Source organism: Borostomias antarcticus (genome assembly GCF_949987555.1).
Source record: "Borostomias antarcticus genome assembly, chromosome: 5".
NCBI lineage: Eukaryota > Metazoa > Chordata > Actinopteri > Stomiiformes > Stomiidae > Borostomias > Borostomias antarcticus.
This window is the reverse complement of record NC_140238.1, coordinates 18,763,596-18,778,595: the sequence shown is the minus strand read 5'-3', so window position 1 is coordinate 18,778,595 and position 15,000 is coordinate 18,763,596. Positions and strand designations below refer to the sequence as shown.

Genomic DNA, 15,000 nt, shown 5'->3' with positions numbered 1-15,000 from the left:
AGACAGACGGACGGACGGGTCGGTAGACAGGTAGGTAGGTACAGTAGGTAGGTACTTTATTTCTACCTGATAGGTACACAGAATATACAAATAAGCAAATATACAAAACATATACAACAATTAGAGGAATATACAATATACAATTAGAGGAACAATAGCCAAATGCCAGAGAAACACAACCACTTTGATACCGTGAAGAGATACAAACCAAAACCAAAGTCAGAGAGACCGGGCCGCTATGTTGGAGAGCTGCTGACCTTCATCTCCATGGAACTGACCGGCTGTGAGAAGTCCTAATATGGCCCTGTGTCTTCCTGTCCTATAATTACATCATCGAGGGGGGGGGCAAGTGTCCTTGTTCATGTGTCCCCTCCGGAAAGTCTGGGGCTCCCAGCCCAGGGACTCTAATCTGCTGGGAATGTGGCGACATATCTACTGTAACTGTGTCTCAGCACCTCAGCTCATGGCCTCTCATTGGTCGCCCCCGTCGCCCCCCCCCCCCAGCCAGCTGGCAGCCATAAAGGTCACGTCTGGGAGCCAGCGGTCACCTCAGCAGAAATACACCTGTAGAATGTAGACACAGGTCAGGCCAGCACAGCTGGACTGGACGTCTCTGGGCTGGAGGTGTCAAACTTAGAGAGGCTGATATGGTAGACATAGATACACACATAAACACTGTCAAAACACACACACACACGCACACACACACGCACTACAGAGGGCCTTTGTCTTGTACTGGAGCCAACTGCAGTGTCAATTTCAAAGTGAGAGCTTCTAAGCTGCGCCTGGAGAGGGAATGTGTATGGATGATTGGTGAAGCGTGTGTGTGTGTGTGTGTGTGCGTGTGTGTATGTGTGTGTGTGTGTGTGTGTGTGTGTGTGTGTGTGTGTGTGTGTGTGTGTGTGTGTGTGTGTGTGTGTGTGTGTGTGTGAGAGAGCGCCTGTCGAGGCAGTGGGGCAGAACAGCAAACTCCAGGCAAAGTCCGCTGCAGACACAGAGAGACGCTGACAGACTGGCAACACTCACTCTGGGAGGGGCTGAACCCGAGACTGGAACCACAAAACAATGCAACACAGCAAGACACAACACAGAACAACACAACACAGCACAGTACAGCTTAGCACAATACAAACAACCCTACACAGCATGACACAACACAGAACATCACAACACAGCACAGTACAGCTTAGCACAATACAAACAATACCACACAGCATGACACAACACAGCACAACACAACTCATAAGCACACAACACAACGCAAGGACAAGATGGGGCTTATTGATGAGTCATGGTTCACATTATAGAAAACATCAATAGCCATTTACCACTACATATGCTGCTAACATTGTGCATTATGAGTCTTTTGTTTGCCATAACAGTATTCTCCATACTATAGTTTGATTGTATTCATACTCCCATTTTCAAGTCTGATTGCAGTCGGCCCATGCATTCAGCTATGAAACAGCACTCTCAAACCAAATACATAGACATCAATATATAATTCTCCATACAAGATTTGTCAGCTTAATATATTGACAGGTCTATATGATTTATGTTGATGCTATCTACTCTACTTCAGATGAGATGAGAGGAGCGATTTGAGCAGCGACATTACATGGCAGACATGGCATGTCCTTGTGTCCCTGCATGTTGACTCCCTGATGACTTCGACTAATATCACTTATACCCTGACTAAGTAAGGACACACACACACACGCTCAAACACACGCTCAAACACACACACACCAACTCACTTTAGATTCTCTCTGCTTAGTCTTTGGAGGGCAGACCAAAGGTGATGTCTGGGCCCCCCTCTGAAAACACACACCTAGCTGTGATAATGGAATTTTAAATGGCTGCCTAGTTATTAGTTTGGTGGTTTATTAAGGCGAGGCGGGTCTGGGCTGCCGTGCAGCGAGGCTCCCGGTCCTCGTCTGTGTTACACATTACTTACTTTTTGCTTCAGGACTGGGAGGGAGGAGGGAGTAAAGTTAAGGGGCTCTAATCTAAATGTCAGAAAGTTCCTTGAGAGTGACATTAGTCTAATACGCCCACCTCCATCTGACTGGCTGCATGGCCCTTTATTCACCCACCTCCATCTGACTGGCTGCATGGCCCTTCATTCAGCCGGCTGGCCTGAATGGCTCTTCCTCCCAGCTCTCTGAATTGAGATGACTGATGATGGTTCACCCTGCGACAATATGCAATGTGATGTCTGGCTGAGCACTAGTCTCGTTCTTTCTTTCTTTCTTTCTTTCTTTCTTTCTTTCTTTCTTTCTTTCTTTCTTTCTTTCTTTCTTTCTTTCTTTCTTTCTTTCTTTCTTTCTTTCTTTCTTTCTTTCTTTCTCTCTCCCCCCCTCTGTCTCTCGCTCTCTGTCCCTCTCTTCTCTCTCATTCTCTCTTCTCTCTTATTCTCTCTCTCCCCCTCTCTCTCTGTCTCATTTTCCCTCTCTTCTCTCATTCTCTCTCTCTGTCTCACGTTCTCTCTCACCCTTTTCTCTTTCTCCTCCTCCCCTCTCTCTCTCTCTCTCACGCACACTTTCGCTCTCTCTCTTCTCTCATTCTCTCTCTCCCTCTGTCTTTCTGTCTCTCTCTGTCTCTCTCCATTAACCTTTGCCATCCAGGCCCACATCAGAACTTGTGCAGCGCCGTCGGAGCCCCGGAGTACCGAGGCCCCTTTTGCAGGCCGTGCCGAGACATCTGAAACCTTCATTTCCATTCCCACAATGCCGTTCTTCTGACATTCTCAAATAAGATACAATGAGAAGCGGTCCCGCCTCGCCGTTATCCCGGTCTCATGTCCTCGTTAAACGGCCGGGAGGATTCTCCGCCTCCTCTCGTCTCCGCCTTCCAGACCAGGGTCAAATCTGTTCTTCTCCCCGAGTCTGGAATGAAACGCTCGTCAAGGAGGGACCCTGAGCTGAGCCAGAGAGAGAGAGAGAGAGAGAGAGAGAGAGAGAAAGAGACGTCTCCCTCTGGTTGGAAAGTGTTCTATTATATCTGATATAGGAGACCAGGAACAACTTCCTGCTGTCCCCCACCTGTGTTGCCCTGGGGGTGGGGATGGGGCAGGCAAGGTCACAACTGCCGTTGTTTTTACGGGACGGAAGCAGGCCGGTCATGAATAGACAATTACTTTTTCCACTTTAGTCAGCTGTGACCACGCTGGGCGTGTAATACGCTAACACGTCCCCGGAGCCATTCTCCTCGGCCCTGCTCTTTGTGAGGCGAGAGAGAGAGAGAGAGAGAGAGAGAGAGAGAGAGCGTGTGTGGGTGGGGGTGGAGGGGGGGGGATGAATAATTGAACATCGCCGCGGTCGAAATGTGACAGCGGGAAAATTGTTTGTGGTGGCAGTAACTAGGATTTCATTGTTTGCGATGGTTTGAGTCCACCTCATTGCTGCGACGGCAGAATACTGTAGCTCTCCGCTTGTGTGCAGGAACTCCAAGGAGATGTCCCACAATGCATATTCTCATTCAGCGTTATTTAGTTTTACAGTACCATTAGTATGCATGTGCAGACACGCGCCCACGCACACACACACACACACACACACATTATCATTCAGGGTTATCTAGTTTTACAGTACTATGTGTATTAGCATGCATGTGCACGCACACACATTCACACACACACACTCACACGCACATACACACATACGCACACACACACACATACACATATACGCACACACAGACATGTACACACAAATCTCCCTCTATCTACCTCACACTACTCCTCTAACCCTGTTGTTGCTAATACTTTACAAATTTGGTCACAATTTCGACATCACTTTGGTTTAAAAGGTTTCTCTAGCCTCGCCCCCATCTGTAACAACCACCTTTTTGTCCCTGCTAGGATAGATAATGGCTTCGCCTTGTGGAAAAGACTTGGCCTCGCTAAGTTTAAAGATCTCTACACTGAGGGTGTCTTCTCCACTTTTAATCACCTCTCTCAAAAACTCAATCTTCCCCGCTCAAGTTTTTTCGATACCTCCAGATACGACATTTCATACAGAATTTGGATCCAAACTTCCCCAATGCACCACAGCCTTCCTCTGTTGACGACATCCTCCAAATTCCTTCCAATCTTAAAGGCCTCATTTGGAGAATCTATTCCATGATAGCATCTCTCAGAGACACCTCCCTCCACGTAATTAAAGAGAAATGGGAGGAGGAGCTAGGTGACGCAATACCAGACGACTATTGGACTGAGGCTATGATCAGAGTTAATGGGAGCACGTCATGTGCTAGAATAGGTGTGATCCAATTTAAGGTCCTGCATCGTACTCATCTCTCCAAATCTAGGCTAGCCAGAATTTTTTTATTTACATTCCCCATGCTGGGATGCACTATGTGAGATTTTGTGGGGTGGGGGGAGGGGGTGGGTCTGTGTTCTGAAAAATTAAAAAGTACTGTTTTTGTATATCTGTCATTTCTATCTTTCTCCAAATAAAAAGAAAGTAAAAAAAAAAAAAATAGACATGTACACACACACTCACACACACACACTCACACACACACACACGTTTCATATCAAAAGAAAAGGAGAGAGTATGTCCCCTTGTCTGTGTGTGTTTCTGTGCGCTGTAAAGGAGCCTGAGGGTATGGTTGGTCTCTGACATGTTCAGCATGTGTGTGTGTGTGTGTGTGTGTGTGTGTGTGTGTGTGCGTGTGTGTGTGTATGTGTGTTGTGCTCAGCGCACTCTCTGCTTCTCACTTGGAGTCCTCTTTTCATTTTGCCTCAGTATTTGTGATCTCAGGAAAGCTGTGTGTGTGTGTGTGTGTGTGTGTGGATGTGTGTTTGGCTCTTTCAGCACGCCAGGCTGTCCTGTCCACCCTGTCTGGGTGCAACATGGTTTGGAGGCTGTAGGGGAGGGCTGCCTGTCTGTCACACATTTGCATATGAGCTGTTTAACTCTCAGGCCTCAGGTGATGCAGCATCCTGCTCCTGTGCACTAGCTGTCGTACCCTTCTCTTTTTCTCTCTCTCTCTCTCTCTCTCTCTCTCTCTCTCTCCCTCCCCCCCTCTCTCTCTCCCCTCCTCCCTGCTCACCCCTCCCCGATCTCTCTCTCTCTCTCTCTCTCCCTCCCCCCTCTCTCTCTCCCCTGCTTCCTGCTCACCCCTCCCTGATCTCTCTCTTTCTCTCTCTCTCTCACTCTCTCTCTCTCCCCTCCTCCCTGCTCACCCCTCCCCGATCTATCTCTTTCTCTCTCTCTCTCTCTCTCTCTCTCTCTCTCCCCTCCTCCCTGCTCACCCCTCCCCGATCTCTCTCTTTCTCTCTCTCTCTCTCTCTCTCTCTCTCTCTCTCTCTCTCTCTCTCTCTCTCTCTCTCTCTCTTTCTCTCTAGCTAGAGAGAGAGAGTTATTGCTGCAGTATCTTCTGTCTGAGTTCTATGATCATGTGAACTTCTTTCATAGCACCACCCTGGATGGGTGTCGAGGCTGATAACCAATGGGAGGCTTGGAGGCTGTTTCTAAGAGCTACGGCAAGAGATGAAGGAAGACACACACACACCAACACACACACACCTCTCTATCCGCCCAGCCTCCCACACAACAGAATGCACAGACACACACACACACGCATACACACACCACAAAGACACACACTGATATGCGTCAGACACCCACGCAAGCGCAGCAGACACACACAAACACACAATTAAACGCCCACACACCCACACACACAGCCTGGCCACTAATCACAGATGTTTTGTAACCTCCCTCTCTCGCTGTTACTGTCTGTCTCTCCTTCTCCTCCTCTTTCTCTCACTCTCACTCTCTTTCTCCCCCTCTCCCTCCATCTCACTCTCACTCTCTTTCTCTATCTCTCTTACTCTCTCTCTATTTCTCCATCTCTCTCACTATCTCTCTTTCTCTATTTCTCTCTCTCTCCTCTCCCACTCTCTTTCTCTCTCTCTCTCTCTTTCTCCATCTCTCTCTCTCACTCTCTTTATCTCTCTCTCACTCTCTCTCTCTCTCTCTCCCTATAGTTATCTCTATCAGTGGGAGGTGGAGGTAAGTGCAGCTGTCAGACAGATTGCAGTGATTGGCTGTCCTGCGTCAGTGTGGTACAGCCGCTGTCTCGCACCCCGGCGGCTAGCAGAGACCAACCCCACCACGGCCACCTGTGGTGCTCCCTGTATTCCGTATTTGGTGTGTGTGTGTGTGTGTGTGTGCATGCATTGGTTTGATTTAACAGCCACATAAGTGTTAAATGTCTAATTTCCTCACACAGACGCCCTGAACACCAGGAACCGGCAGGTGATCTGCACCACACTGAAGGTTCTGCAGCACCTGGTGGTGTCGGGGGACATGGTGGGCGAGGCCCTGGTGCCCTACTACAGACAAATCCTCCCCATCCTCAACATCTTCAAGAACATGAACAGTGAGTACCACGGAGAGATGGAGTGAGAGGGATGCTACAAAACATCTGCTTGTACTTGTCATCGATTGCCAGGCTGTGTGTGGTTGTGTGGCCGTGTTAAGTGTGTGTTTGTGTGCATATCCTGTGCTAGTCTGTATGTGCTGGTGTGCGTGTGTCTGTGTGTGTGTTACTTTTGACTACAGTGTGCTAACAGAGCCACTTAGAATGTGGACCCTAGTGCGGCTCTCCAGTGCTAGCTAAGGAGTGCAGGCATGATAGTGTGCTTGTGAGTGCCACTGAGTGTCAGTCTGAGTATAGAGCGATCGGTACACTCGTATATGACACACACCCGTGGCTCTGTTCCCCCGTGAACAACAGCTGTACAGTACCAGTGGGTGGCAGTCGAGGCTACAGGGGGTCAAGTTGACCTCTTAAAGCTGCCCCAAGCACTCAGTGGCCGCTGCGGCAAGGTTGGACATCCAAGGTCATGGTAGAGAGCTGTCAGCATGGGAGAAGGAGTGTGTGTGTGTGTGTGTATGTGCGTGCGCGCGCGTGTGTGTGTGTATGTGCGCGTGTGTGTGTGTGTGTGTGTGTGTGTGCGTAAAAGAGCTTTCTGTCTCATTGTTTCCCTGCTACGTTTGTCCTCAAATGTGTTTGTCCTTTTCTTCCTTCCTCTGAACTGACACTTGAGAATAACACCACCATTTCTCTCCTTGCGCCTGTCTGCCTGCACGTCTGCCTGCCTATTTGCCTGTCTGTCTGTCTGTCTGTCTGTCTGTCTGTCTGTCTGTCTGTCTGTCTGTCTGTGTTTGTGTGTGTGTGTGTGTGTCTCAGTCTGCCTGCCGGCCTGCCTGCCTGCGTGTGTGTGTGTGTGTGTGTATGTATGTGTCACTCTTTCTGTCTGACTGGCTTTCTGTTTCCGCCTACCGTAGATGACGCACGCTTCGCTGGCAGACTGGCATTGAGTGCTGCTGCCAGGCGGTGCCATGACCCATTCCATGTGTGTGTGTGTGTGTGTGTGCGTGCGTGCGTGGAGGGGGCGGGCCCGAGCGCCACTCACCTGGCGTCAGTGGGCGAGAGTGGCACCGTGAATCAATCAGCCTAAACACCGGCTTAAACAGGCAGAACACACAGCATTAGCCACCTGATCAATATCCAATCTGAAGCCCTTGTCTCTTTCACGCCGTTAACATTGTCTGCCGCTCTCCTTCGGCTAACAAAAGAGGAAGCAGTAAGAGCTGCCGGGAGACAGGAAGTGAGAGAGATAGAGGGAAGACAAAGGGAAGACAGGCCTGTGTTATTAGTCCGAAGGGAAGACAGGCCTGTGTTATTAGTCCAAAGGGAAGACAGGCCTGTGTTATTAGTCCAAAGGGAAGACAGGCCTGTGTTATTAGTCCAAAGGGAAGACAGGCCTGTGTTATTAGTCCAAAGGGAAGACAGGCCTGTGTTATTAGTCCAAAGGGAAGACAGGCCTGTGTTATTAGTCCAGGGGCTGTGCAGGAAATCCCGTCTGTGAATTAGCTGTCAGCTCAGGCCCGGAGCTCCGCCCACCGGGAGCCGCTTAGCTCTGCCCGATAGGCTGGGCTGTCCTGCCTCTGGTTGCCATTAGCTAGGCTTTGTCTGTCCTCTCCTCTCCCCTCATCCTTTCAGTCCTGTCCTCTCCTCATCCCTCCTCTCCTCACCCCTCATCCCGTCAGCCCTGTCCTCTAATCTCATCCGTCCATGCAGAGCCCAGAACCTGGCAGCCTCGAGCATAGCCCCCAACCTGGCAACCCGAGGTATCACATCACTTCACAACCCACACATTAGCAACCCACTAAAGCTGAGGCTCTGCTGTTCTGCTCTGTCCTTCCCGTGTTGACTGAAGTCTGTGTGATCTTCTGTGTGTGTGCGTGTGTGTGCGCGTGTGTGTGCGCGTGTGTGTGTGTGCATGTGTGCGTGTGTGTACTCTGTTCACACCTCCGCCTCCCACCAATGTCCAACTGTCACAGCAGCCAGCGCTCCCTTAGACAGCAGCACCTATTGTGTGATAGGATACAATCGACAGAAGACTTGTAGTAGCCAGCTCAGAGTGTGTGTGTGTGTGGGGGGGGGGACCTCACCCTCCTTTCCACCAGCAACACTATAACTCACTGAGCTGAACACAGAGGCATCCCTGTCATCTCCCCAGCCACAACACAGCCCTCTGTCTGTGTCCGTCTACAGCTGGACCGTAGATGAGGGGCCCGTCCTGAATGGTCATGTTGTGCCCATTGTGTATGCCTGTGCGCGTTTGTGTGTGTGTGTGTGCAGCTGTTAACTGTGGTGGGTGAGGGTGCCAGGGCCTAGTCTCTTTTCCTCTCTATGTGTCCCTTTATCAGGCATGCCAGACACACACACACACACACACACACACACACACACACAGGCATTTTCTTTGTATGTCTCTGAACTAGGCAGTTCGCTACACAGGACAGCTTTATCCCCCCTCTCCTCTCTCCTCCCTCCTCTCCTCTCCTCCCCCCTCTCCTCTCGTCCCTCCTCTACTCCCTCCTCTCTCCTCCCCCCTCTCCTCTCCTCTCTTGTCCTCTCCTCCCTCTTACCCCCCCTCCTCCTCTCTCCTCTCCCCCTCCCCTCTCTCTAATACTGAGCAGGGAGTCTTGACAAGTGGGAAGGGCTGCAGCCTCTTGTTAGATAAAGCAGAGGAATGTCTCTGCTCTCAGATGAGACAACAGCACTGTTAAACTGGCAGCAGCCATTCTGACTGTGACAATGAAGGCTAATAATTCAGGATGAAGTGAGCGTTGATGAGCTATCATGGCCAAGATGCAGCATAGTCACGCTACCTGCTGTGTCCTGAATCAGCCCCTTTCCTGCTTTTGTTTGTTGCTTTTGTGTGTGTATGTGTGTGTGTGTGTGTGTGTGTGTGTGTGTGTGTGTGTGTGTGTGTGTGTGTGTGTGTGTGAATCGTGACAAGGTTCAGGAGGATCGCCCAGAAAATCGCAGATGCAATTTGCGCGTCTCCGTTGTTTGCTTGCAGTGATGAATTCCGCCGCTAATGAAATGCAACAACGTTCCTTACGGCGGAGAAGCGCAGTCCGTCATCCAGCAAATATCCTCCTCTGCTAGGAAGTCTCTCCAGGAGCGGCAGTTACTCACAGTTACTCCACTTAGCCAGTAGAGAGCTGGAGACACCCTGTAAACTATTAACACACTCGTCTTTGGGAGGGAGAGTGCTGCTGCTGCCCCACATTTGACTGCACGCCTGCGAGAGACATAGCACTTCGTTCGGCGAAGGCATTACGTGCCGAACAGCCAATGTCAGAATTTCCCAGGGTCCCCTCCTCCGACACGTCATCCTGTGGAGGTGTGGGGGAGCTGACGGTCTCCAGGCCCCTGAACCAGCTGCAGATAAAAGCTCTCCTTAGATACCGCCAGTGTCTCTGACACAGCGGAGACAGCCCCGCGGCCTGGTCCTCCTCGGGCTGCTGAGCTCTCCCGCAGACCTGCATACTAGCGTACTGTAGCTAGCCTAGATGCTAGCTGTGTGGAAGCGGTCCTGTGGTAGCGTACTGTAGCTAGCCTAGATGCTAGCTGTGTGGAAGCGGTCCTGTGATAGCGTACTGTAGCTAGCCTAGATGCTAGCTGTGTGGAAGCGGTCCTGTGGTAGCGTACTGTAGCTAGCCTAGATGCTAGCTGTGTGGAAGCGGTCCTGTGATAGCGTACTGTAGCTAGCCTAGATGCTAGCTGTGTGGAAGCGGTCCTGTGGTAGCGTACTGTAGCTAGCCTAGATGCTAGCTGTGTGGAAGCAGTCCTGTGGTAGCGTACAGTAGCTAGCCTAGGTGCTAGCTGTGTGGAAGCAGTCCTGTGGTAGCGTACTGTAGCTGGCCTAGATGCTAGCTGTGTGGAACGGTCCTGTGATAGCGTACTGTAGCTAGCCTAGGTGCTAGCTGTGTGGAAGCGGTCCTGTGGTAGCGTACTGTAGCTAGCCTAGATGCTAGCTGTGTGGAAGCAGTCCTGTGGTAGCGTACAGTAGCTAGCCTTGGTGCTAGCTGTGTGGAAGCGGTCCTGTGGTAGCATACTGTAGCTAGCCTAGATGCTAGCTGTGTGGAAGCAGTCCTGTGGTAGCGTACTGTAGCTAGCCTAGATGCTAGCTGTGTGGAAGCAGTCCTGTGCTAGCCTTGCGGTGGCACCCCTGCACCGTTTCTCTCTAGCATATTGGGAGCATGCCTGTGGTTTAGGATGATTATGCTTGGCTCTGTGTGTGTGTGTGTACAGACGTTTGTCTGCTGGTGGCGGTGCTGTTGTTCCCTGCTGTTCCTGATGGTTTCCTCACGTTATCGGCGAGGTGTAAGTCGCTTGTCCCCCATTCATCACTGCCAGGCCCTCCGTGATCTGCTTCATTTGGCCTCCTCTATCTTCCTGTAGGAATGCGGCCAGCTCCGATAAGGCCACTCCAAACCGCGCCCAACACCAGCCCAGCCAGTCCTGCTGTCCGCTGCTGGGGGTTTTTGTGCTGCTGATAGATGCAGAGATGGGGCCGGGTCAGGCAGTCAGACAGATGGGCTGTTCTGGGTGCTGTCTTCCATCAGGTCTCCCGCCTCCCAGCCTGCCTGACGCCTCGGCCGCACACACCGCTGGCGTGAAGCGGTTAAGAGATCAGCACCCCCCCGACCCTACCGACCGACCGACCCCCCCCCCACTACCCACCCACCCCACAAAAGTGTGCTGGGGAGTTTGTGCCTGTGTGTGTGTGTGTGTGTGTGTGTGTGTGTGTGTGTGTGTGTGTGTGTGTGTGTGTGTGTGTGTGTATGTGTGTGTGCAGCATTTTACAACCACACTCAGTCATGCCAGAACAGAAGCACAGTTTCAGATTCCAATTATTTGTCACATGCAACGTACAGTGTGTAGTCACAGTGAAATGTTGCTGCCGGCTCCAAGATGTGCACATTACAGATACTGTAGTAACAAATGTACAAAAATACACCATTTATAAATTACACGAGAAATACAAATCTAAAGGGTAAACGTCCCTCTTAAGCCCACGTACCATATAAGCCCACTTGCAACTTTAGACTCAAATAAATAAATAAAAAGCTTCATGATATTGTGCTCTGTGATGTTTCTTCCAATAAAGCTGCTTCTTACTAACATGACAGTTTTCATTGTGAGCCAATCAGATTTTCTGATCTTGAGTTATCAAAGAACATGTATGACATGCGCTGGCTGAGGTGAGGAGAAGCTGCAGAAAAACTTGGGTCCTGGGGGTGCCCTCGGTGGAGAACATTTTGAACATATTTTTACTCTTGATTTCGGTAAGTACTCTTTTGTAATCAAAATTTAAGAGATTAATGTTTTGAATCAGTGATGTGTTAGAATGTTTTTTGAGGTAATGATATAGTTTATTTTGAAATCAAAATATGAGTTTTTGCATGCTAGCTGACGTTACCACGTGCTAGTGTACAGTGGCTTCATAGCATCCTTCATTGCAATGGCATAAACCATGATAGCTATGAATAATTTACTTTTTTATGTAGTTTATATTGTTAAACAGTTTACTAGCCCAAATATGTGTATGTTTATCTAAGTTTTGTTAAAAAATAACGTTTTGTTCAGGTCGGCTTAAATGGGACATTAGCAATAAAACCACACAGTTTGGAGTATAAATCCATGTATTTAGTTACTTCACAGCATAATCAATGTTTGCTTTTCATGTTATGTTAGTGAAGTATGTAAAGATTGATTGCATATCATGTTTTTTATTATGGCATGTATGTAGAATAAAGTATTTAGGCTTTTATCCATAAATCACAGAATGTTCCCTTTAAGCCCACCTGTTCCCTTTAAACCCAGTTGAATGTGTTCCAATGGGGATTTTCTACCTTGTGACTTTTGAACCCTTTCTCTTCCAATTTTGACATGACCAAATTAATTCAGATCAATGAGATCATTGTTAACAATATCTGAATATCAGTAAATGTTCATATTCTAGACATTATCAGTAGCCTAATTTTAAATCTTTACTTTGCAGAGCAGTTGCTGAGATGACTAGGATCGTGGGGACTGACAACTTGTAGAAATCAGAGTTGCATTGTGTGCCAGGTAACAGCACAGTAAATTGCAGTGAATTGAGTGAACAGAGGGAGTTCACATCTTTTTATGAAAGTGTTCAATGAAATTATAAGAAAATGGAATGTGAGTGATATGAAACTGTCAGGCCTCTTTGAAATGTAATGTTAAATGAAATTAGAATGTTGGTTTTCTATGCAAGTTTTTTTTTTAAACCAAAATAAAACCTTAAATGAAATGAAATGTCAAGCAACTTTTTCAAATTAGAAAGAATAGGCTTTACGTGCCAGCATATCTGTGAATATCTTTAAAATAGGTGTTCCCCAACAGCAGTGCTTGCTGGACCAGAAACTTGGGATGATTTCCAAAGCCAGGAGCACACCCTAGGATACAGATACTGACAAAATACCAACATATATAGAAAGATCAGGTATTCTAGGGTAATTTCTAACATAGTTTTGATTATTTATGGGGGGAAAAAGGGCTACTTAGATTTTTTGATCAATAAATCTTGAAGTGGGATTATTTAGAACACCCATGTGCTTAAAGGGTACATTCGTTCCAATTAAGACCATGCCAGACTTTGGACATATTTCCATAAATTAAACAGTGAAAACATTTAAAAGTGGTGCAAATTAATTTTCTAAGCTTCAAATGAGAGATTAATCTATAATTTCAACTATAGTTTTCTTACTAAAATTCTGACAATATATAAGAAAAATGTCTGCAAAGAGGTTTTGGTGGGCTTAAGAGGGACGTTTACCATACATTATAAAGATAAGAGACCGGTATGGATGGATGGGGGAAGAAGCTCTTCCTGAACCTCTCTGTGTTCGCCATGTGTGTGCGGTACCTTTTCCCTGACCGAAGCAGAGAGTCCGTTGCCTGGGTGGCTGGGGTCCTTCAGGATCCTGGCCTTGGTCTTGCATCTCCTGGTGTAGATGTCCTCGAGGTGGGGGAGTGGCCTCCCTAAGTTCAGCTGACTATACCACTCTCTGTAGGGCCTTGCGATCCTATGCGCTGCTATTCCCGTACCAGGTGGTGAGTGTTTTAAATTGACAAACGTATGTGTACGTTTGGCCATGGCACAATTCAAACGCGATCAAGAAATTATTTGTTTCTCGCTGTTTATAAAGTCCCATGGGACACTGCTTCCTGCTTCCGCTTATATACTCTATCTATACTGATGTACAGTACTTTGGAATCATTGCAGGATTTAGTTGTTTAAATGTCATTTTTTTCATCGCTTTGGCATAAGGCTGAGCTTGTCCCAGCAGGTTTGACCACCTGTGCTGCCCACAGTACAACCTGTTTCTGTGTTTACTGTCTGGCCAAGTATTTTAATTCCCAGGGTTTTGTCCATAAACATTTGTTTTATTTAATGACCTGATCTCCAGCTGCTGTTTTGAATGGATGCATCATGCATTCCCTGTGTACATAGTGGCATATCAAGGGCAGTACACACCAACCCACCCCCCCCTCACCCCCTCACCCCCCCCCCCCCCCCCCCCCACACACAGGCACAAACACACACACAGGCACAAACACGCACACATGCACACACATACCGTACAGTACACGCAGACAAGAACGTTCACACACCCATACCCACACCGGACCCACACATACACACACCCCTGGCCCCTGGCCCCTGTGTAATCCATCATCCTCCACAGACATTCAGAGACACACAGCTCCTTGTCTCTCCAGACGACAGAACACACACCTCATCCTCACGCCCGCTTCCCCCCTCCCCCTGTCCGCTCTCTCCTTGCCCCCCCAGGAGATATCTATCAGGCAATCACGCCTGCCAGCCTGGCTGCTATTAAAACACACAGCCCCTGTGAGAGCGAAGGGGGAGTGTAGAGGGGAGGGAGGGAGAGATAGGAAGCAAGAGAGAGAGAGAGAGAGAGAGAGAGAGAGAGAGAGAGAGAGAGAGAGAGAGAGAGGAGCTCAGGTAATGCCAGCCACCCCTCCACCTCCCTCTCGTTCAGCATGCTTCACAGCACATAATGACTTTCTCCTCCTCTGCCATGTTTAAGAAAGACAGTGGAAATCTAGAAATATATTTATATATATTAATGGAATTTTCCCTCCTGGATATGGCCGCTGCCGCTGTTAATTTCTATTGTCAGCAGGTATGAGGCCAGCCAGCCAATCAGAGCACGGCTCCGGCCCCTGGGCTTCCTGACGCGCTGCGGCTCCAATTTAAAGGTCACCTGATAAGGAGTCTGGCTAATGCATAATCTCTCTCTCTCTCTCTTTCTCTCTCTCTCTCTCTGTTAGCTTTTATAGTCATGCTCCTCATTTTCTTTTTCACTCTCTGCATGTCTCTCTCTCTTTCTCTTTTTCCCTATCAGTCTATATCTGGTTGTATTTATTTTTCTCTCTTCAGTTGAGTGGAGGGTTGACTTTGTTGTCTCTTAGCTCTTCTAAGTTTCCATCTCAGTGTGCCGTTCTCGCTGGTCTGAGGCCAGCCCAGCCTCAGTGACCTACCCATCTATACCATCACTACCCATCTATACCATCACTACCCATTTATACCATCACTACCCATCTATACCATCACTACCCATCTAT

General features: G+C 48.6%; 1 protein-coding gene across 1 annotated transcript in view; it reads left to right on the top strand.

The window, feature by feature from the left end:
- The window catches only part of pacrg (PARK2 co-regulated), a gene marked incomplete at both ends in the record, with an annotated part of 183,172 nt that overhangs the window by 82,067 nt on the left and 86,105 nt on the right, over positions 1 to 15,000 (top strand). Inside the window, one exon of the mRNA XM_084437696.1 lies at positions 6,244 to 6,393. Within this exon, the coding sequence (XP_084293822.1) occupies positions 6,244 to 6,393 (150 nt within the window). The remainder of the gene's footprint in view (positions 1 to 6,243; positions 6,394 to 15,000) is intronic.